A 25,300-nucleotide genomic window follows, 5' to 3' on the forward strand; every position below is an offset into this window, starting at 1 on the left:
ATGCTCCCTAGCAGTCAGCAATGTCGTTAGGTTGAGCACTCTTACCTTAGCGCGAACCCTTGCCGCTCGCCTTGTGCAACGCTCACTGCTCTTGGAGCATTTCGAGCACTCTTGGCGGGGTTTGCAGCTCTTTATAAAAATGCTTTGCTTCACGGAAACGTATTTCATTGCCAAGAGCTGCGCTTCGGTCCTCTGAGCTGTGCTGAGGAGTTCTAACAGAGTGAAACAGTTGCTGTCCACAGATTTGAGTAACAAGTAAAGAGTAAAGAGGGAGAGGACATTGCTACTTTGTGTTATTCTATTAACACTACGTCAGCCAGCCTTACACAGATAAATGCCTTGTAAATAGCCGTCGATTTCTTCTTCTTTTTCTTTTTCCCGTGAGTGATACAGCACTGGTCTGCTGGGTGAATGTGGAGTTTGTCTTCAACAATGCGTGCTGTCAATATGTCCTTCTGTGTCTCAGGAGCAATACATCTACATATACCGCTGTATGGCGAATGTATGTGAACGAGTGCTGGCACTACGCAATAATGACGACTTGGCTGGTGGTGAGTCTCGAGCTGTGGCAACATCTTACCAAATCCGTTCACTTAAAATTCTCTTTTCAATCGTTACTCGACTAGTGTTTGCATGCAGTGGATGGTGGTCCTGATGGTCTTAAGCTCCTCTTCGGCTACTGATTGCCAGCTTTCTGTACTGTATCACTGTATGATTCCCTCATGAGCTTCTGACTTCTGGTCTTTAGTAGCTTCTAACTTTTCAGTTTTGACTGCTCAACTCATTATTGGGGGCTATTTAGCCGTCACGAAGCTGTGCTCTCGGCATTGCAATGATTCACTTCAATGCAAACAAGCACAGTTTCTACTGGCAACTATACATGTTATCTCGGCTGTTGAAATGAGTCACACCGGTTGCCTGTGCTACTACCTGTAAATAGCCTTTTTTCGCTGTGGCTCCCACCTGTGCTCTCTTCCCCTCCCCCCCCCCCCCCCCCCCACCTCCCACTAAGATATCTTTTCCTGTTTCTCTGTGAATGCAGAGGTGAACCGTGAACAGCTGATGGATCAAGTCGCTGAACAACTCATCGGCAAGTCAGCAGGTCCGAAGAAGGAGTTATCCGTGCATCAGAACACACTGATGGCAGATTGTTCACTGGGGCGTACTTCCTACAAGTTAGGCGACGACAATGGAGACAGTCCCAAGAAAGTAGCATCAGTGTCCGCCATGACTTTTGTAGATGACTCGTCGCCACCAGCAACTGAACCAAGTCGCTTAGCAGACCTGACGCAAAGGAAGCAGGGTGCAGGCGAGGACTCAACGGTGCCACGAATCATTGACCTCTAACCCATAAAAAACCCAGTCTCTCTCTCTCTCTCTCTCTCTCTCTCTCTCTCTCTCTCTCTCTCTCTCTCTCTTTACAACCATGTACAGATGTTTTCTACATTGAGACCTGTTTTTAATAGCATACTTGATAGTACTACTTGGCAGTAGTAGTAGCAGTAGTGTTTTCGTGCCACTTTTCCCCGTTTCTTACTGCCAAGCCAGTTCTAATGTGCACCCATCGTTGGATTTCTGGTATTTCTGTAATGATAATTTTTGCCATCTCTAGATGTCATGCAGCCACGCCGAAAGACGGGTATTTTCAAGAGCCTCTATTTTACAACAGATACCAATTAGGCACTCTTCACACGTTCCGTAACCTGCTTACTATTATCTGGTGCACCTCAACAAGAGTAATTTTACCGACTTTTTCAGTCGACTTTGTCTATGTCAGCAAGCAATGCTAGTTAGACCCCGCATTTAAAAGCCTTCCCTAGCGCTAGCAGTGTGCCTGTCAGGTATACAGGGTAATTTGAAGCCATAGATCATTCCTAATATTTGTAATGAGTCGCTTACTGTGTTTATGTTTGTGTCTAGTGCTGTCAGCATGATTATTTTTGCTCAAAACTACTTCAGTATATTGTGTATTCTCTGATTGAAGAGTGAGAATCAAGATTGTTTAGTATATGACAATGATGCCCTTACCGTGCTTACTGTTTGCATTGTGCTGGTAAGCATTAGTTATAGTGTACTTTTAAAAACAATGTCGTCTTATACCTGTATCACAGACGTGTTTCTGTGTGTGTGTGTGTGTGCGTGTGTATGTGAGTGTGTGTGTGTGCGTGCGTGTGTGTGTGCGTGTGTGTGTGTGTGTGTGTCCCATATGGTGCAGTGGTATGTGCAGCGATTTCCAATCGATAGGTTGCGGGTTCGATTCCCGACAATTATGGTCACACACGTCTTTCTTCTCTTTCTCAGACTCCTCCTGACTTTTCTTTCATTCTCCTGGGTGGTTACCAACAGCCAGTGCATGCCGGAGTATGTGGTGTGATGTGTGTGCGTGAAAGAAATGAAAAAATGAAAAAAAAGACCAAAAAGTAGGGATTCACTGGCCAGAAAAAGCCACTTCATAGCTGTGTGGTGTAGACCAGGCTGAATAGTGGCGGTCAATTCTTCAGCCTTGCAAGCTTTTTGAATGGTGCAATCCCAGCACAAGCTGCTATGGCTTCTGCTGTAGCATCGCTATCATCGCCTCCGGCGATGGGCGTCCAATGGTCCAATGGTGTGTGCGTGTGTGTGTGTGTGTGCGTGTGTGTGTGTGCCCATGAATGGTTGTAACAGATGTGACAACTGTTGACAAGGCAGACCGCCACCGGCGGAAGCAGGTTTTGATTGGTCCGGCCATACCCTAGTCTTTCATATGCTGTGTATGATATCGAGGGTATACACATGACACACCTCTCAGCAGTAAACACACGTTGGTGACCAAAAGGTTCTGTCCCCGGGGAAAATCGCGATTCCGCGGCCGCGTTTTTTCCGCGTTTTTGCGATTTTTTAAAAGACCGCGTTTTCCGCGATTTTCCCGCGTTTCTTGAACTTTTTTGTTGCACTACACGTACACACATGTGCACTGTTCGGTTGTGAGCCGTTGACGTCACAAACTGGTCAAGTACAGAGTCTAGTCTACGTGTACAGTGGTGTGTAGGGCGCGCGCTCCCTAGCATGCACATGGCACATGACGGGCTCCTCAGTCACTGTGGTGGCGCAGAAAGCATCCTGCTCTGCGCTTGACTGCAAACTTGCCGCATATCAATAATATTCACCGCATTCACCGCCCATAACCATGTTGGTTTAGTTTTCTTCGATCTCGCAAAGGCCTTCGACACTGTTTGGCACAGGGGTCTCTTAGCTAAGCTGCGAACAGTATATCGCATTGATGGCAAGGCTATCGGCTGGCTCTCATCGTATCTCTCTAACCGACATCAGCTTGTACGCCTCTCAACTGTGTTATCGGAGCCTTTACCCGTTACTTCTGGAGTCCCCCAGGGTTCAATCCTTGGGCCACTGCTATTTCTCCTGTATATTAATGACCTCCCCGATATTGCCCCTGGTGTCAGCCTTTTCGCTGACGACACAGCTCTGCTTTGCTGCAATGCTTGCCCTATACGCCTGCACGAAGCCATGCAAGATAGCATTGGGAAAGTTATAACCTGGATGCATGATTGGAAGTTGCAGCCAAACGTTGATAAAACGGCAGCTATGTACATTTCCCCTTCTCCCCCTTCCCTGCCACTTTGTTTTCCTTCTTCAAGTGTTGCTATTCGTATTGTTGAAGAGCATAAGCATTTTGGCGTTATTATTGACTCTAAATTGTCGTGGTCACCCCATGTGCAGTATGTCAGCAAGCGCACAAGCTCCATCCTTGGGGCTCTTCAAGCCCACTGTAGACATCTTACTGTAGACATCTTCCTCTTTCTTGCAAACGCTTGTTTTATCGTTGCTATATATTGCCCTTACTTGACTACTGTGATACTGCTTGGTCTGGCATAACTACTACTGTATTGAACAAGCTAGAAACCCATAACCGCATGCTCCTTAAAATCTTATTTAGCAAAGATCGTCGCTTTCCCTCCGCTGGTCTTTACGAAATTGCCAAGATCAGTCCCCTTTCCACTCGACATAAGTACCACCTCTGTGTTCTCATACATAAAATATTACTAAATAAAATACCCTTGCATATGCAGGCTTATAATTGGTTCTCCGAAACACGGAATACCCGGAACTCACTCAGTCTCCCACGCGCTGCCTCCACCCTATTCACTAGATCCCCGATCTTTGCTGGCTATGTGTTTTGGGCAACATTACCAACGCAGGCCAAGACCAGCACGTCGATGGATAATTTTGTTGCTAAAATCTCTGCTCAATTATAGGTTTCATGTATATCCTGCTGGTTTGTCTCCTCCTTTGCCTTCTTTGCCTCTTATTTGTATTCTTTTATCTGTTTTACTGCTGTGGTTGGCTTTCACCCTTGTCTCAGTTTTATTGGCCGTCATCATGATGTGCCATGAGATAATGATATAAATACAAAATACAAAAAAAATATTTACCGCATATTTACCGCAAATTCACCGCAAATTATGCCATATTTACCCGCAAATTACACCGCAAATTCTGGGATTTTTTCCGTGATTTTCCCCGGGGACAGAAGGTTGGTCAGCCTGGGACTACCCAGACCGGTTCTGCCGGGCCTGCTGCAAGAAGGAGCGCAAAGAACTTCATAAAATTAAAAACCAGCTGCAGCATAAATGTGTAAGTTCTTGCATGCTGCTTCGAGCTTCAATGTTTCTTGAATGAATGACAGTGAATGCACATGTGATGGAGAGAAAAAACTTAAAAGAAAAGTCAAGCTTGTTGACATTGTGTTTTGCTCTCTTTGTGCAGGATACACCTCAGTTGCAAGCTTAAAACTCGGTGCTCAGTTTCTCACGGCTGTACTGCGAGTTCGCGATGTGATCTTCCAATATACGTTGCTGGCGGAATGGCATGGCTTACTCGACTGGCTGGCCGGACAAAAACTTTCGTATGCACCCTTAGCTGTTCTTGAACTTCACCTCTATTGATGACATTTGTACCGGTTCTTTTAAAAGTAGGTTGATGGGTGATTCTAAAGTTTTAAAAGCCATCGAGGGCCCCTGGTTGGTGTCCTGGTGGGGACAGTCAGTTTCTTCTTCAGACTTTTCCCGTTTGCAACTTTCCCTCAAACTTACGAGTATTCAGAGTAGTAAAGTTTAATCTCATATTTTTCTGATGAAGTCATATTGAGCAATGACCATGTATCTTGTCAGGTCTTCCGGCAACTTGGGAGTCCATTTCCCATGATTTCTAGTTCTTGATCTGACAGGCTTGACTATACTCGCTGAGTCCTCAATGTAATCAGACGGACATTGGATCTTCAGATCATCACAATCATAGTTTTCTGAGTGTGGAAACAGGATCAGCAACCATATCCTCATAGCGCACATCCACAGTTCGGTAGCGTGCCTTGACTGTGGCCACAGCAGTCACTAATCTCGAGTACGTCTTGATGGTACAGCTACCCTTCCTGGGTCACCCAAGACTTCTTTCGCCTCAACGACTGTTCTGTTGACGATTTTCCTCCCAGTGCCGCCTCGAGGTAGGTCACAAACAGCACCTTCGAGAGTGCATCTCCCTGTGGAGTAGATCTACCAATCGTGGTTGGAAATGGCTCTGAGCGTCGCGAGCCGATGCGAGCTGTGAGTACTGTGTCTGACAGCAGAACCCGCACCAAGCGCTGGCTATCCATGGGCAGAAACTTCCGGGAACCAAGAACATCCATGAGCCTGCTCCGGTCGATGGTGTCGAGCGCACGAGACATGTCAATGCCCAGGATATCAATGGAGCACTGGTACTTTTGCACTGTCGCCGCTAGTATAACCACCTATGTGCCCAGACCACATCGGCCGTTGACCTCTTTGGACGGAAACTTGCCCACTGTGGCATTCACTCAGGAATGCCTCAACAGGTTGCTTCACCCGCTGAAGGGTTAGCAGGGGCAATGCTTTCCTGAGACTGTGAGAGATAAGAGAATGATAGGGCGCAGGTTTGACAGAGGGCCTTTCTTTTTATTCGGTTTCTGCAAAGCAATCAGCGTTCCATGTCCAAGAGTTATTGGTTGGTGTGTTTCAAACATTCTGTTCCAGGCTCGCGAGCGCCGATATGAGAGTCTCGCCTCCGTATAATAGTTTTAGTTTTAAAATACTATTTGAGAAGCTCTGCTGGCACTGCATCTGGGCCACAAGCTCTGCCATTACTGAGGCGTCCAATGCTTCGTTGCAGTTCCTCTTTGGTCATGGGATTTTCAAGAGGTCTTGGGTCTCCGACGAATGCTTCTATTGGCTTTGATGTTTCGAATTGGTCACGGAAGTGGGTTCCCACAGCATCATAAAGCCTCTTTTACGGGCAAACAGAATACAATACAAATCAAATCAATTCAGGAAAATTCAATTCAATTCAAAGTCGTGACACATCCGGTAAAAAACAGCAAGAAATAATATCTCGGTGCAAAAGAAGAAAAAGGAAATAAAAAGCCGCTTCATTTTAAAGGACCAAATGAAGAAAAGCAAAGAAATACCCACATCAGCGCTAAATTGCACCTTAAATTATAAACAAAAACATGACGCGTCCATTAGCATTGAGGACACTGCCATTAGCGAGGTTATACACACCACTGTTACATCTGTCCCTCAGCCATGGCTAGTGGGGGCAATGCATTTACCGGTCGATGGTATGCAGAGCGAGCCCCTCTGATGCACATAACTGCAGCTCGGAGGAGTGCAAACGACAGACGGCATCTGACATAGGCCATAACCTCGCCATAGCCTCATAGGGCTTGCCATCATGCTGTGCCAGCATAGCGCATAATCGCTTCAAAAACCGCAAGCATTCTGGGGATGCACTGCCAGCCGTGGTGAAGACAAGCGGGGTAAAGTTACCATGGTCAGCATTGACAATCCTTTCGTTGTACTGCAGCTTCTTCTGCCTCTCGTGCTGGAGAAGGAGGTCAGCGATGGGCTTCTTTGCGTACGAGGCGGCGTCAGGATGAAAGACTCGAATGTCAAGGAAAGTGTTCTGTGCCCTTGTCCAAAACCCACGTATGCGGACGTCAGATCGGGCATCATGTGCCGTGTTGGTGCTGGCAGCTCTGAAGACTTCGCCCTCCAGCGGCGCGAGCAATGGCTCCACAGAAACGTCAGGGCACACCTCCGTGACTAAGTCCGCTATCATGTCTCGTACCTCATTATGTCTAATGGTAGGGAAGCCCCCGGTTGGGCAGCACATCGCATGAGCCGCAGTGAAATCCTGGCCACACACGCATTTCTCCGGAACATCCCTCAGAGGCCATCCGTACCTCAGCGCAATGGCATCGCGGAAGTCGCACTTGGACAGACTGAAGCCGTGCTCACGAAGCGGAAGGGTGTGGAGCCAGCTCGATACACCCTTGGCCGAAAGGTGTTCCAACTGGCGAGCGGCAAGCGGAGTAAGTGTTTCCTTGGCGCTCATATACCGCTGTTCGTCATGTTTTAGCCGTTCCGCCAGAGCTGCTGACTTGGCTCGCTGGGCTGAATGAATTGCATGCTCTATCGATATCGAGGGCCTGGACCGGTCATTCTGGTCGAGTATCTCCAGCGTTTGATCTGATGTGATTTTCCTCGACGTCTCCAGAGCCCCATTAGCCATTTGAGACAGGGATGGCACGGCAAAGCCACCCAGGCGTGTGGGAAGCTGAAGAACAGCCCATTCGTTGTCCGAAAATGCCTCCCTGCCAGTTACCGCAGGTATCAATACCGTGCGCATCATGTCATCCATCCGAGAGAGGCAATCGGCTGGAAAAGGTACTGTTCTGAGGAGGTAGGTTCACCGGCCGCGAAGACCATGTGTCAGGGCAGCATAGGCTGCATGCGGCTCCGTGCGCGCAACATCCGATAGTGCCTTTAGTTCCGCAATCCACTCGCCTACTCGCCGCCGCACATGCTCGGCAACAGCATCAGACTCGCCAATGTAGGAGCCTAGGTATTTCGTGGCGCCGGTCACGATACGTATGCCAGTACCAGCAAACATATTGTAGGCTTCCTCCTCCTGCTCGGGCTTCACGAGAAGAAGCGTTTTCTCCGGGTTGGTGTTGTATCCGTACAGCTTGCCTTGTTCCTCAACGCTGTCCCACCATCCACGGAGACGAGTCAACTGCCCACCCGCACCAGAATCATCCGCATACCACGTTTGCCGTACGGTAGGATGCTCAACCTGCAGTGCCTGGACTAGAGGGAGCGTCGCTAAAGCGTAGAAGACCATGGACAACGGGTCACCTTGCGTAGTGCCCTCGTCGGACGAAATCTCACCACCACCTGCAACAAAGAGTCGAGCCGGGGTGTTATACGAATTTTTCAGTATTGTCGCAATAGGTGGACACAGGTATTGTACATTGTGCAAAGCTGCTTGTCTGTTCAAGCAGTTGAAGGCATTACGTGCGTCTACCAAAAGAACAGCCTCGCAAGACTCATCATCATAAAGGCGTTGCATGGCATGAACAGCAGCTTCGATGCCCGCAGGAAGACCCGAGCATTTCTGTATGAAACCGCACGCTTCTTGAACATCTTGGTTAACAACTTTCAATATCGCTCTGGTAATGATGCGGCGCAGGACTTCCCCAACACCGATTGGGCGCACACCAGGCTTCTTGTCCAGAGCCACAAGTCGACACGCGAGAAAGGGTACCAGGCCAGAGGGTGCAACGTTGGAACTCGCAAGGAGGTGCGCGAGTCCAGACAATGCATTGCACATATTTGTCGATGCGCCTTTAAATGAAGAGCACATCCTTCGCCAACAAGCCGAATCAAGACCAGACGGTCCAGCCGAGCCCTCGCAATGCAGCGCCGTGTCTCGCAATAGTGAGGACGTGAGCGAGTCGAATCGGATTGGGTGGACGTTCTCCCGGGCACCCTGCAAGAGCACCTCCGGGGAGGCAGCCTGCGCTGCAGGGTGCTTCTCCCGCAACAGCTGGCGCACGGTTGCCCGAGAGCCATCAGAAGACGTCACCACGTCCTCAAGCTTCAATGCGCCGGCTGTGGATTCGGGCTGCAGACTTTTCAACGCCTCATTCACCCTGCCAGCAGTCATACAGTCGGCGAAACGTCGAGCCGCATCGTCCTGTCCGCGCTTCCTGTCGCCCGAGGCCCGACCCCCTGTGCTGCGCTGAAGAGAGCGACCTTCCTCCAGTAAAGACTGAATGTCGTTACTTTTCCAAAGCCGCATCCGCCTCTGTAGATGACCGCTGTTTTCCTTGTCTGTACATTTAGCTCCCGTCCGCTGCAACGTGAGAACCGGCAGGATGGAAAAGTAGAATAGCGCATCGGTGTCGTCTCCGCCAGACTGAACATACTTGTTGATGTAGGAAGAGAGCTCATTAACAAGCTCCTTCCCAACAGAACCACATGGTATCTTGAAGAATGACTTCCTCCAGTGAACCACCTCGTCGTATATCTCCTGGGCCAGCGGAGTACTGGGTTCCATCAGGCCGGCTGTTGGGATGCCAGGCGCCTGTGCCGAAGACACTGGGCGTCCCCCACCAAGAGACCCGTCCCGTTGAGAAGCGCCCAAGCCCTCGACCCCCAGCAACGCGATGGGAGGTGCCGTGGCCAACAATGGTGGAATGTCTTGGCTTGATGATGCTGGTCCGTCGCCACTCACCATCTCCATGTCAATCAGGCTCACTGACGATGCCTCAGCTAACACAGGCACAGCACGAGTCGAGGGCGATAATCTCGCAGGAGGTCCCGGGTCAGGCGCTGAGTGGTCGCCATCACTGCGGGGATGTGTGCGGGGATATGTCCGTCTGGTCCAAGAGGGAGGCTGACTGTGCCCATTAGCTGTGGGGTCAACGCCGCGATTGGCACTCGGTACACTTGATGCAGCGACCACTGGGACGTGCAGCACATCCAGAGGGTTGCGAAACGACACTGGTAGGATGACCTGCACGAGGTGCTGTGGGCAAAAGAGATGGTACATCCTCACCTGCTGACGACGACGTCGGCGCTGCTGCTGATGACAATGATTGATTGATTTTATTTTACTTCGCAAGTTCAAACGGGTTCCTGGCCCAGTTATATGAAAGCGAAGGATAGAATTTGCCAAAATCCTAATGAATGACAAGTGCCTGGCGCGAGGTCTTAGTGTCTCGGAATTATCACTTGCTGGGTATGTTCTCCTCAACCAGGCTGGAGGCTGATTATGCCAATCAACGCTCTGGTCAGCACCCACAGTCACACCCGATCGAGCCACATCCTGCCCGACGACCTGTGACACGGGAGCCACACCATGCACCGCGATATGCGACCCCACGGTCATAGCCGTGATTTGCTCGCTATTCCGACAGGTTGGTGGTTCGTTGCGGCCGGGATAACAATCCACACACGGCTTTCCGGAGCTCTTGCACGAGCATCTTGCACATTTGCCTGTTATCTGACACTGGCAGCAGGGCATTGTCACCAATGGAGTTGTCACAGGGAATCGCGAGGTCAGCAGGACATGAAGACGCGAAGACCGACAGCAACGTTGAGACGGGCAGGCCTGTAGCCAGCAAAACAGGTGAGAACAGCCTCGCACCCTAAGGTGGGGTTTCCCGCACGGAGCACACAGCGCCCTGCTACTGCGTAGGGTCTCGCCAGTGAGGATGCGTTCCAAGCCTCACACGTTCCAAACCTCCGCCATTGATCAAACCGAAGGATAAAACTGTAGAATAGTCAGGACCAACAATCAGGCAGCCAGGGAAAGCAGTCAGCAACAGAGCAAGCCTCCTCCCCAGCCCAGAGCAGCAGAAATACAAACCAGCCACAAGGTCTACCTGATGATGATCAGCAGTTCCCACAGCAGCTGCTGCGTCCCTGCTGGTAATCCTGAAATAAAGACTATTATGACCTATGATACGACCGTCTTTGTCCTCCACCACTGGCTTAGCCGCAGTTTGTCTCTTTATGAGTCTTTAATACGGCCTGAAACATCTGGGATCCATCACGGAGCTGCTCAACTAATCTACTTCTCTTGCCTGATCATCTAACCGCCTGGAAGCATTATCAAGGCAAGGTTGTAGTGCCTGCACGGATTTCTTGCGATTTATCTTTCGTTCCGCGATTTCGTAATTTTGTACATTTCTCAAGCTTCTGCGCGGCAACATTTTGTTTACAGGATGTAGCCTTTATCATGTTGCCATTGTCGGCTACGTAGAGTACCATGCTACGCATGACCCTCGGAACGTTGCGCAGATGTACCACTTCCTGCGAACTCTGCTACATGCTTATGTACTCTACCATATTTGTATACATGTGTTTTGTTGTTGTTCCACCAAGTATCCTTTACGAGGATCTAGCTCGGGCATTGAAAGTCGGCTCAGGCTTTCTTCTTCTTGTTTTTTCCACTTCTGGACTTCTGGCAGTAGTTTGTGGTTTGTCTCTGCACGTAGAATTCTTCCTTCGTTGGACTATCTCCTTGCCATTTCCTGTGAGCAATATACCGATTCTCGCTGACTCGATACTGGGAGTTAATTGTTAAAAGAACATTGTCTGCTGTACGCGTGATTAGAGGCACGTTTCCAAACCCTCTAAAAGGTCTCCTGATTTCATGCTGCACGGCGACTAGCGCGCTAGCGGGGACTAGACAAACTCTTTTTTTTTTAAAGATTCTTTCGGTATACTACGCGTATAGAATATTCGATCCGTATAGAAAAAATCATTCCTATCTAAATACTTGATATATTTGTTTCACCCCTAGAAAGTAAGTAGTTCAGCACTTTGAGAAAATATTCGTTATTCGTTCGTTATGGGTGAGTATTCGTTCGTTTGTGAAAAAGAATATTCGTTGCAGCCCTAGATCTACGGCGAAGATGCTTGTAATTGTAGACTCCTTGGTGTCAGTAGTAATTATCGACCCATTTCCCTCCTCCCGATCGCTTCCAAGCTGCTGGAGAGGTGCGCGTATGAGCAAATCATGTCGCACATACAAGGACCTTAGGTGAATCATTTCCGAATGCGTTGCCGAATGAACAGTTCGCCTACCGCAAGCAGCATTCCTGCGAAGATCTTTTAGCCACGACAACAAACGACTGGCAAGCATGTCTAGACAAGGGCCAATTTGTAGTCGCTGCTTTTCTCTCAGCAAAGCATTTGATACAGTCAATCACGCCTCCCGTCTTCAAGAACTCTTCTCTATTGGTGTCGGTGGTACTGCACTGCAATGGATAGCTAGTTTCCTATGTGACCGTCGCCAACGAGTAGTCACGAAGCATCAGGAAGGTGAACAGTACACACCTACAAGAGGTGTACCCCAAGGGTCAACAGGGTGGTTATCCTACCCTCCGCCACAATGCTCTCCGGGACCTGATTCAAGTGATTGTGGATGCTATGGATGCCGTCATTCCAGACACGTGCGGGTGGAGCCCACTTCGCTCTCGTTGGACGGTGAAACTTCGCCTGGTGCCACTGTCAATCGTGGCCAAGATGCTCGTTTCCACATCTGTGCAAGGGGCTTCTAGTCTCGGCAACAAGACGCACTGAGGGGTCACTCATCCCTCGGCGCCCTTGCTATCGAGAGGGGAGGTTCTTGCCCAGTTGTCCAGGAATGAAAAGCAGAAAAAGCGTGCTCATCTTGAGAGAGTTGTTAACGTGCTGGGAGCTTTCCCACCTTTGGCTTTTGCCACCAATGGCATGTGTGGACAGGAATGCTGGCGTGCCCTGAGAAACTTTAATAGTCGGAATTTATTGTGGACAAGCATCCAGATCTGCAATATTCGATTGTTATGTCCCATCTGAGAGCCTCGATATCTTTCTTGCTGCTGAAGTGATTTGATACGTGTTTTCTTGGCTGCATCTTGTTGTGGGTTGGCACGTGACTTTTACTTCTGTACTAAATAATAATAGCTGATTGGCATGGAAAGAAAAAAGGACCGAGAAACTACAAGTTACGCTATAATGTCCACCAACACCACTATGCAGTTACTAAACAATCAGCTCATGCGATAACATTGCACGACATACTATAAATTTATCCTCGGCTCTCCATCTGAGTATATGGTACAATTTTATCGGTTCTTTAATACTGGATTTGGTAATTGTTTTATTTCGCTTGGTTTTGGAATTCTGTATCACAATTTGTGGTTTTCCCAACTAAAGCTTTGAGTGCTAGTAGCGTCCCGTTAGTGTTTGTTTTAGTCCCTCTTGTGCTCCCCTTATGCATAATCCCTCGCTAAATGTATCACCTAGTGTAATGGTGTAATGGTTGTAATGACCTCTGTGATGCTATTTTTAAACATTTTGTTTCATTGGTTCTTGTTGCTTGTAGCTCATTTCAAGAGAATGCGCGAAAACTGGTTCATGAATTTCGGAGTCCTTATTGATGATGATGGCGATGAATAGCTTGAGACTTGTAGTTTCCTGTCCCTGATTAGGCAATGATCAAATTTTAGGGATTTGGCACAAATAGTGTCGCGTGTGCGCTGCAGGCGCTGATTTGTGTTCCTCTCAGTAGAAGAATCAAGAGTAAAATCATGGTACTATTGCCAGGAATATACATGCACAGTGGCTACATTTCGACCAGTATGGCTACTGTATACTTCGTCTTGGGGGTGAGACAAGGGAAAGTTGCCATAAAGAGGTGTGAGCCCGCCTCTTGGCACGTACATGGAGGTTTTGTCAGTTGTCAATCGTTGCTGAGTGAAATACATGAATTATACTTGTTGCATGTGCACATGAGTTGTATGTGTTGCTTGTAATTATCATGCACAGTCATCTAGTGCCTTACTAAAGTTACTATGCCATCGCATGACACTCCATCCATGTACGGCTTACCTGCACATGACACGCGTTCATGATCAACCAACCTATGTGGTCTAGCTTGTCATCGTATTGTACACATCCGGTTCTGGATCCTTCTATCTTCTTCTACTGCTTCTAGCACCTTCCGTCCAGTTCTGATAATCTGGAGTGATTTGCATTTCTTTGTTCTTGTTGTTTATGTTCCCAAGGAGTGAAGTCAAAATAGAATGCTCTCGCATGTTGGGTGTGTGTGCTCGAGATAAGTAACAAAGTTCAAGGATCGAACTTTACATGGTGTCAGAAGTGGGATTCGAACCCACGCCTACAGAAGTACACTTGTAGTAAGTAGTAATGTAAAGTTCGATCCTTGAACTTTGTTACTTATCTCGAGCACACACACCCAACATGCGAGAGCATTCTATTTTGACTTCACTTCTTGGGAACATAAACAACAAGAACAAAGAAAGGCAAATCACTCCAGATTATCAGAACTGGACGGAAGGTGCTAGAAGCAGTAGAAGAAGATAGAAGGATCCAGAACCGGATGTGTACAATACGATGACAAGCTAGACCACATAGGTTGGTTGATCATGAACGCGTGTCATGTGCAGGTAAGCCGTACATGGATGGAGTGTCATGCGATGGCATAGTAAGGCACTAGATGACTGTGCATGATAATTACAAGCAACACATACAACTCATGTGTAGCACATGCAACAATACTTGAAGTACTAATTTTATAACGACCAGTTGGAGGGGGGGGGGGGGGGGTCTCGGTTGAATTGCTTTCTATTCATTGTTATTATTATTATGACGAATCAAGGATGCTCGATTCCTTTGCACAAATCGATGTAGTGGACCGGTAGACCAGGCTTGACTCGCCGGCGGTTGTTGATGGAGTCATGGCTGCAGGAATGAGTGCGACAATGGTATGGGTGTCAAGCAATTGGCCATCATGCCTATTATGTGATGAGTGACTAGCCCTTCCCAAGGGTTAGAGTTCAGCATGCTGTCCGCAGATTGAGCTCCAAACCAGGAGAAAGATGAGATTTTCAAAAAGGAAACGTTTTCGAAAGAGAACAGAAATATAGACTTGTTTCGTTTGATCTCTCTCAACTGTACTGTAAACACATAATTCATATGTCAGCAACTCTGTACTACCAGCTATGCGTACGGATAGCTCTAAGCTCTAGAGTTTAATTTCATAATTTTTTGTGATGAAGTCATATTGAGCAATGGAGTTCATCAGATTCTTTAGCAACTTGGGAGTCCATTTCACATGATTTCTAGTTCTTGATCTGACAGGCTTGACTATACTCGCTGAGTCCTCAATGTAATCAGACGGACATTGGATTTTCAGATCATCGCATAGTTTTCTGAGTGTGGAAACAGGATCAGCAACCATATCCTCACAGCACACATCCACAGTTCGGTAGCGTGCCTTGACTTTAGCCACAGCATCCACCATTCCCGTGTACGTCTTGATGGCACCAGCTAGCCTCCTCGGGTCATCCAAAACTTCCTTTGCCTCGACGACTGTTCCATTGATGATTTTCCTCTCTCGTCTGTTCCGGAGCAAAATTGTTGCTACGTTGTCTAGTGGGTGCCGTATCACGTGAACAAACACAAGCTTAATGTTAACCCTTTACTGTCCGTACATACAAGCATCGATCCAATGGGATCGATGGGGTAGGCATTTTGAAATTATCGTAACTTGCTCAAATCTAGGTCTTTTGGAGAGATCGAAATATGTAGGTCGAAGAGAAAAGTCTCAGCTGTCGCCTCGAACAATTCCCGAAGCGATACGAAGAGCGGTTGCGGAGTTATCGCACTCGTAATTCTGGTCCCGGGAAATGTGCGTTCAGAGCGCGACGCGCATGTCGACGGCTGGGATTTTCCCTGTTTACGTCACCTGTTGGCAAGGCTACACCGATTCAAATTCAAAAGTAGGTTCCCGGGAGTCTCTACGAAAATATTTGAGCTCGATACGAGCAACAGGGGTGACATGGTGGATTGAGATCGATCTCGAGCGTGAGCTCAGCGCTTTTGCGCGTTCCCTGGCTTGCAGCGCTGGACCAGTGCATCCTGTGGCGCCGAGTGTGGGCTCATTGCGTTCGTCTCGTCAAGACCTTTCCAGGATGCCCAAGATCGTGGAAATCGTCAAATTCAAACCAAAGTTACGTCTAATTTTAGTTTCAGATTTTGTGGTTGCGTGGGCTTGTATACATTTTAATCGGACAGTAAAGGGTTAAGAGCTTTGGAGATCTGCTCAAATACATCACCATCGATTTTCGCTCTATGCACACCATTAATGAGCTTAGCTGTGCGGCCACCATGCTTGTCACCAATAATGGTGATGGACTTGTTATAGTTCCCTTGCCACTGATGGGGTACACCGTACGTATAGCCATTGCGTGTCTTTGAGTAGCGACTCCCGGGTGCAGCAGCACGCAGGGAATAGTATGCCTGCTGGAATGTCTCATTGAAGAGAGTGTTGAACACCGTCATACGGGTCTGCTCTGATTTTTCCAGACCTTCCCAGTGGCTCAGCATATCGTATTCATGTGAGACAACCATATGAGGGTGTGCGTCTAGCTGAGCTGCAACCAAACTGTGACAGCTGCGCGGATAGCCAACAAACAAGATGAACTCCCGCACGTGTTTTGCTATATCTTCTGACACGCCATGCTGCTGTCTACCTTGATTCGCCCATACCCCAGCTGCAGACTCAACATTTAGTGGTGGCCGCTTGGAGACAAATGGAAATGGGTGACGGACCCCGTCCTCATCAACACTCATATGGCTAGGGCTATCAGTTAGATAAGCATGTTTCCTGGTGCTCAGGATCCTGGGCTGAAATCCAGTGGGAGGTGTAGATGCAGATTTCTTCTTACGGCGTACAGGGCCCGTATCACCAGGTTGACCTGGGGATTTGGATGTTCGACTGCTTGCCTCAATATCTTTTGTGTCTGATTTGATGAGCTGAACACGGCCGCTCCTTTTCCCCCTGGTCTTTTTCTGGGCACTGTGTGTGTGTGATTGAACCGCTCCATTCTCTGTCTTCCAATTCAGTTTTCCACTGGTTTCGAAGCCTGGCTGTTCTGTATCAATGTCACCAAAATGCCCCCTAACAGTCATTCCCGTGGTTTGACCTCCTCTGTCTTGACTTGCCTTACTCTTGCTGCGACGACCGGTCCGGATGTAACGCCCCAGGCCATCGCCCAGCTTGGGTATGGTGAGATGCGGACGGGTGGCCACATGGATGAGGGCAACCAGCGCAATTGCTACTACCACACACCCAGCAACGCTTCGACTGGTACTTCCTAGCCTCATCTGATGTTCTATTGTGCTAGCCCGCGACCACACTGAGCAGCTATAGTTTAGCACAACTCGCTCGTCATGTAGAACTAAAGACGTCCACGCACTGTACTACTACCCAAACACTTCCAATAAGTATCATAGTGTAACTAGCTTCGATACAGGTAGCTCATGATAACTGTAATCGGCCGCACGGCATGACGGTGAGGCACAGTTCTTGTCAAACATTTACTGGGATCTGCCGCCATTCATCACTGAATCGACACTGAGTCGGAGAAAGCAGGTACTATGTGCAATACATTGGACATGCACATAGTATCGGACATACTGAGTCCGCGGTTTCCTTTGCAAAGTTCTGCAAGCACCATTCTGACAGAATGGAAACTGAAGAATAGTCGCACATGATGCAGATAAAAGATGTAAAGCACACTTCGTTCGTGTACGTAGAACTATGTCAGTATGTGCATATGTGGTCTATTTCATGCCGAAACCAAGCACGAACCAGTGAACCAGGTCCTCAATAACTGCACGGAGATCTACGCATATATGTGCAGCACATGATCAGGCTTCCGCTTTTGAAACTGGGTACATGGACCTAATAGTAATAGCTATCCTGTCCCTGGCGCTACAATGTAGTCACTAAGAATAGCGCCCAGTGTCCAATTTAGTAGGTGCACTATGACCGTACATGTACCAGCAGTGTCATTGGTGGTCCACGCGGCCACGGTCAGCTTGTTTGCAAACACTAACAACAGGTTGCACCCGTTGTGGCACCGGCATGCTCCTGATCAGGTTCATGATTCGTGCTACTACTGTAATCTGTATTCACTTCGTCTTGGGGTTAGACATGGGGACGTTGTCTTACTAGGGTGTGAGCTAGCCCGCCTCTTGATCTTGGCACATAATTGTCATGCTGTACTCGATCGCGGTTCAATACCCCCCCCCCCCCCCCGGGATTTCCAGGAGGCTCTTGTTGACTTGCATACAATACATAACCACCATGATAACAGGAACAAAGGATTTTCCAGGACCAAACTTTTCACATAGCTTGAAGGTGGCCTGGTGGAGTCATGAGTGTGGTGTGTGGATTGTCTGGCATGCTTTGCACGTACATGTACATTCATGCATCTATGCCGTCCTTATCCATGATATCAGTCAACAAAGATAGGACTGTTCTGACGAAGCGTCACTCAACGCTCGGACTTGACCGCCGTCACCGGTTGCAGTATCAGTTGCAAGGAGAACTGGGAGGGTGTCACAGAAGCCACAGCTACAAAGTCGCTGCTGAAAGCTCTGAAGTGCTCGAGAAAAAACCTTGTCTTTTTGCGTTGCGTGAGTTGGAAAACTGATGGCTTGAAATACTGTCAGAAGTGTTTTGGTTCCTGCAATGCCGCAGTATGGATCTTCGCTACCTTGGAATAAAATCCTGTTCGATTTGCGAAATAAAGCAACCACGATCATCATCATCATCATCATAGAGAAGGGCCTCTTTTACGGGCAATCCAGAGAAAACTGAATATATTATCATCAATGAATATTTTAGAATTGCGATCAACAGAACGAGCTGAACCGACATTTTCACAAAGGCTTTTATTGTATTCAAAAAAACGAGTGGATACGAAGGCAGTGAAGAACATGGAAGAAAGAAAAAATGTGATATGGAAGAAATGATGAACAAAAAATCGTACTTCGAACTAGTTTTCGCACAACACTCCTCAGGAAGCTACGTTGTACTAATGAAAAACAATCCAGAAAGATACTAATAAAGAGAAATGGAGTGAGAAGAAACAACACCTATGAAAATGATAATCCTAGCACTAAGGTAATAACAGGAAAAACTGCGAAAGCACTTTAAAACGAACTTGTAAGGACTACTAGTATACTGTGACACAAGATATGACACCATGGCCAACCAGAGCCAAACAGACAGAACAAGCTGCTACTAAAACAATTTCAAACGAATAATACTGTCCTTCTGGACACACAGATTAGGCTTATGAATACGTTGACAAACAGCTTCTAACACACTCAACTGCAACTTATAACCATGACGAGCACGGCACAAAACAGAAAAAGAAGAATCAGAATAAACCTTGCAGCAATCAGGACGAGATACAAGATGCTTATACACTGATGACTTCCTACTAGAAAACACACGCTCGCACCCACTCTTACTCACACAATCATTCTCGCTCTCACACTCACCGGAATCACTGGACTCACTGGCCGAATCCTCCTCAACGACGTCCTGCCTCGGAGCAATCAGGTCCCGTCTCCTCCCATCCCTCGTCTCACGTTCCTGTTGTGTATTCCGTTGGTGAGGAGTGTTGTGCGAAAACTAGTTCGAAGTACAATTTTTTTGTTCATCATTTCTTCCATATCACATTTTTTCTTTCTTCCATGTTCTTCACTGCCTTCGTATCCACTCGTTTTTTGAATACAATAAAAGCCTTTGTGAAAATGTCGGTTCAGCTCGTTCTGTTGATCGCAATTCTAAAACTATTGTCGCCTCGACGCCTATTTACATCAATGAATATGTCAATATAGTCGGGAAACCATTGAATTGAGTTAAGTTAAGAATACTATTGTGCCAGATAAATATTGGATGATTGCTGATATTGTACCAAGAAAATATTGTCTATTGTAAGATATTAATCCCACATTGAAGTGACACGTGATATTCTGCTCAGGTCAAGTGCAATGCACTAACTTAAAAACCTAACACCTGAAGCGAAGAGGACGTTCTATTTATCCATTGTGCAATCGACTCTCGACTATGCCAGTAACGCTTATCTGCACTGTCTCAGCGCCACCCTGTTCAATAAGATCGTGACGGTCAGTCACATAGCAATGAAGAAGGTTTTTGGGTTTGACCGCATGATGTCTACTGAAATTGTTCTCCGCAAATATCATCTCTATTCTTTGTTGCCATCTTTGATGGCAACAAAGAATTATGACTTCTCCTGGACCAGGAAATCTGCCATTGACCAGAGGAAGGATTTGATCTGCTGCTCGGATTATAGCGTTAGACGCCAACCCTGCAGTCAAGATCAAGATGGATACGTCGCCTCAGCAGCCAACAGTTTTATGTCACACCTAGCAGCCTTCCTTTCACTATACCGCTGGCTGAATTTCAATTATCGAGGTTTGTGAAGTATTTGTCTTGTGCCGCTAGCAATCTTCAGATGTGACGTTAGACGTCCGTGATGATTTGTTGGTTTTCACTTGGGGTCTACTTTTCACCTACCTCAGTACCATCTGTGACGTGTAAACTAGCGCAACCTATTCCTGTGTACCTCTCCTTCTCATTGTGAATGATTTAGCACTTGTGATAGTTGTGTCTGGTAGGGTTCAGAACACGTTACACCTCCATACTGCACTATTCCTTTTGTGTTGATATGTCACATATGTGAGTTAGTTGAGTGTTTACACTACCTCAGTGCGCCAGTATCTTTCTATAAAATAGCATTATTCAGCTAAACCCCTTCATTCAACAACTGCTTCTCCTCTGATGAGTTCCCCGTTATTATCTCTATGGAACGAAACAAGACTTGTCAGGAGTACTACTACTTGCTTTCGTGGAGTGTGGCTGGTGAACTGTTCGTGCTGTGATCTACAAGCGTCGTGTAGTCTCGTCGGGTCAAATGAAAAACCTATTACTACTGTATTTGACGGACCTATTGAAGATGGCAACAAAGAATTAAAAGGCAGAATGATAATCGGGTACGCAGCATACCCATGACAACGGGGTATTTGAGATCATTATGGCGCTCTACAAAAAGGGAGGCCAAAGACTTCAAGAACTGATTGGTCTCAGAGTCAGGTCCACTGAATCCATACCGTAAAATTCCGTTATAAGCCCCGGGCGTATACTTTGCAGAGCGTCAAAAACCGGGCGTATATTTGGGCATGGGCGTTATTTCGGACGAAATCTGCAGAGGATCAATCTATCAGCAACCCACTAGTTTCAGTGAACCACCATTCACACTGAGCGCGGTAAAGGTACATCAAACCACAGCTGGAAATTTGGTCGTAAGTTATCATTGCGATCAACAGAACGAGCTGAACCGACATTTCACAAAGGCTGTTATTGTATTCAAAAAACAAGTGGATACGAAGGCAGTGAAGAACATGGAAGAAAGAAAAAATGTGATATGGAAGAAATGATGAACAAAAAACGTACTTGTACTTCGAACTAGTTTTCGCACACACTCCTCAGGAAGCTACGTTGTACTAATGAAAAACAATCCAGAAAGATACTAATAAAGAGAAATGGAGTGAGAAGAAACAATACCTATGAAAATGATAATCCTAGCACTAAGGTAATAACAGGAAAAACTGCGAAAGCACTTTTAAAACGAACTTGTAACTTGTAACTTGTAACTTGTTGTGACACAAGATATGACACCATGGCCAACCAGGGCCAAACAGACAGAACAAGCTGCTACTAAAACTATTTCAAACGAATAATGCTGATTGCTCCAAGGCGGGACGTCGTTGAGGAGGATTCGGCCAGTGAGTCCAGTGAGTCCGGTGAGTGTGAGAGCGAGAATGATTGTGTGAGTAAGAGTGGGTGCGAGCGTGTGTTTTCTAGTAGGAAGTCATCAGTGTATAAGCATCTTGTATCTCGTCCTGATTGCTGCAAGGTTTATTCTGATTCTTCTTTTTCTGTTTTGTGCCGTGCTCGTCATGGTTATAAGTTGCAGTTGAGTGTGTTAGAAGCTGTTTGTCAACGTATTCATAAGCCTAATCTGTGTGTCCAGAAGGACAGTATTATTCGTTTGAAATTATTTTAGTAGCAGCTTGTTCTGTCTGTTTGGCTCTGGTTGGCCATGGTGTCATATCTTGTGTCACAGTATACTAGTAGTCCTTACAAGTTCGCTTTAAAGTGCTTTCGCAGTTTTTCCTGTTATTACCTTAGTGCTAGGATTATCATTTTCATAGGTGTTGTTTCTTCTCACTCCATTTCTCTTTATTAGTATCTTTCTGGATTGTTTTTCATTAGTACAACGTAGCTTCCTGAGGAGTGTTGTGCGAAAACTAGTTCGAAGTACGATTTTTTGTTCATCATTTCTTCCATATCACATTTTTTCTTTCTTCCATGTTCTTCACTGCCTTCGTATCCACTCGTTTTTTGAATACAATAAAAGCCTTTGTGAAATGTTGGTTCAGCTCGTTCTGTTGATCGCAATTCTAAAACTATTGTCGCCTCGACGCCTATTTACAAATAATAATAATAATAATAATAATAATAATAATAATTTGGAAAGGATTGGGAGAACTTCAAATTCAAAGGATCAGTCGGGGAAGTGAACTGCCTGAAAAGAGAAAAAAACGCCAGACCCACCAGGACTCGAACCTGGGACCCTGCTTGTCATGAGCAATGCTCTAACCACTGAGCTATGGGACCAGGCTGAACCCAGAAGGCGCTGACAAGTTTTTCACTCCAAAGGCAGTTCACAACACGTGCCACACATACTGATGGCACTTGGGTCTTTTTCCCTCCCCCAGGGGACCAACCACGGTCAGTTTCTGGAAACTACCAGAGGTGAAAGAAAGTGATTAAATTTGGAAAGGATTGGGAGAACTTCAAATTCAAAGGATCAGTCGGGGAAGTGAACTGCCTGAAAAGAGAAAAAACGCCAGACCCACCAGGACTCGAACCTGGGACCCTGCTTGTCATGAGCAATGCTCTAACCACTGAGCTATGGGACCAGGCTGAACCCAGAAGGCGCTGACAAGTTTTTCACTCCAAAGGCAGTTCACAACACGTGCCACACATACTGATGGCACTTGGGTCTTTTTCCCTCCCCCAGGGGACCAACCACGGTCAGTTTCTGGAAACTACCAGAGGTGAAAGAAAGTGATTAAATTTGGAAAGGATTGGGAGAACTTCAAATTCAAAGGATCAGTCGGGGAAGTGAACTGCCTGAAAAGAGAAAAAAACGCCAGACCCACCAGGACTCGAACCTGGGACCCTGCTTGTCATGAGCAATGCTCGTGTTGTGAACTGCCTTTGGAGTGAAAAACTTGTCAGCGCCTTCTGGGTTCAGCCTGGTCCCATAGCTCAGTGGTTAGAGCACTGCTCATGACAAGCAGGGTCCCAGGTTCGAGTCCTGGTGGGTCTGGCGTTTTTTTTCTCTTTTCAGGCAGTTCACTTCCCCGACTGATCCTTTGAATAATAATAATAATAATAATAATAATAATAATAATTGTAAAAGAGAAAAGGACATATGGATACGAGTTAAGAGTAACTCTCCATCACTGTAACATGATACTATATACAGTCAGAAAGTGCAATAACTAGGCACAAAACTGACAGAGTACTGAGACATTCGACGTCCTGACACCTAACTTCAACACATCTCCGTAGCGCTAACCGACAGCCTTCCAACTTGGAAGGTTCAAGGTTGTGGAAAGACCAAAGAGGGGAAGGCAAGCGCAACGAAAACGAGCAAAAGCTACAGTCCCAACGGAACAAAGAATGTCGATTGTTACTGGACGATGACGAGACCAGTACGATATTTGACAAAGCGGTCTAACTACAATTCGAAGCAGCAAAGCAGCACACCACCCAACTTGGGTGGGTCATAAATATCAAAGATAAGTAAAGAAAGGGAAGCTTTGCGAAAACGAATTGTACAAGCCGAAAGCCAAACTCCTACAGTACTCCTCATGCATGACATTGTGATGGACTAGTTGACTACAAAACAAGTTGTTTCACACGACGTACGTTTCGCCGTATGGTTCGTGACGGCTCATCAGGTGTGCAATTTGAAACTCGGATGTTGAGCCATAAATAAATGTAAAAGAGAAAAGGACATATGGATACGAGTTAAGAGTAACTCTCCATCACTGTAACATGATACTATATACAGTCAGAAAGTGCAATAACTAGGCACAAAACTGACAGAGTACTGAGACATTCGACGTCCTGACACCTAACTTCAACACATCTCCGTAGCGCTAACCGACAGCCTTCCAACTTGGAAGGTTCAAGGTTGTGGAAAGACCAAAGAGGGGAAGGCAAGCGCAACGAAAACGAGCAAAAGCTACATCACAATGTCATGCATGAGGAGTACTGTAGGAGTTTGGCTTTCGGCTTGTACAATTCGTTTTCGCAAAGCTTCCCTTTCTTTACTTATCTTTGATATTTATGACCCACCCAAGTTGGGTGGTGTGCTGCTTTGCTGCTTCGAATTGTAGTTAGACCGCTTTGTCAAATATCGTACTGGTCTCGTCATCGTCCAGTAACAATCGACATTCTTTGTTCCGTTGGGACTGTAGCTTTTGCTCGTTTTCGTTGCGCTTGCCTTCCCCTCTTTGGTCTTTCCACAACCTTGAACCTTCCAAGTTGGAAGGCTGTCGGTTAGCGCTACGGAGATGTGTTGAAGTTAGGTGTCAGGACGTCGAATGTCTCAGTACTCTGTCAGTTTTGTGCCTAGTTATTGCACTTTCTGACTGTATATAGTATCATGTTACAGTGATGGAGAGTTACTCTTAACTCGTATCCATATGTCCTTTTCTCTTTTACATTTATTTATGGCTCAACATCCGAGTTTCAAATAATAATAATAATAATAATAATAATAATAATAATAATAATATTAACTGGTTTGAGGGAAAGAGACAAACAATAATAATAATAATAATAAGCGGTGACTGTGATTTTGTTTACTGGAAGATACTGAAGTGTTGTCTGACAAGGGTACGGAGTTTGGGCATGTCTGGAGCTTGCCTTGTAACACTGGGAGGCAGTTGGAGCCACGTGGAGTAGGAGGAAAAGAAAGGGGAATTTACGAATAGGGTAGACCTAGCTAGGGGGAGACGAACGAGGCTTCGGGTGGCACCACCCGACTTAATGCTGGTCAAGAAAAATGAAATGAGCCAGGGTGCACTTGGAAGCATCAAGGTAGCGTTGCAAGGTGGTAGTGGATGCAGTAGCATACAAGTCTGGATTTGAGATGTAACGATCAGTACGAAATATTATGCGCAGTATACGGCGATGGAGAACTTCTAATTTCGCGATTTGGGTTTTGTTAATGGTAGACCAAGCAGGGACGTGAAGAGGGGAGAATGTATGATTTATAAAAATTAATCCGGCAATTGTGGGGCAAATGGGAGAAGTGACTTGTCATTATGCCGACAGATCGGCATACGCGTGAGGACACATGGTCAGCATGGAAATACCAGGAGAGGGCGGAATCTATGACAATGCCAAGGTGTTTATGATGGGGCGCTACAGAAATAGGGTGACCGGGGTCGTCGGGAAAGTGGAA

General features: G+C 46.7%; 1 protein-coding gene across 1 annotated transcript in view; it reads left to right on the forward strand.

Annotated features, from left to right (window-relative positions):
• Positions 1–2,105, forward strand: part of LOC135805621 (mucin-3B-like) — a 99,435-nt gene extending 97,330 nt beyond the window's left edge. The window contains exons 36-37 of the mRNA XM_065319687.1: positions 467–551; positions 1,043–2,105. Coding sequence (XP_065175759.1) covers positions 467–551; positions 1,043–1,347 — 390 coding nt within the window. The 3' untranslated portion in view covers positions 1,348–2,105. The remainder of the gene's footprint in view (positions 1–466; positions 552–1,042) is intronic.
• Positions 2,106–25,300: the final 23,195 nt, after the last annotated feature.

Source organism: Sycon ciliatum, chromosome 1, assembly GCF_964019385.1.
Source record: "Sycon ciliatum chromosome 1, ocSycCili1.1, whole genome shotgun sequence".
Classification (NCBI taxonomy): Eukaryota; Metazoa; Porifera; class Calcarea; order Leucosolenida; family Sycettidae; genus Sycon; species Sycon ciliatum.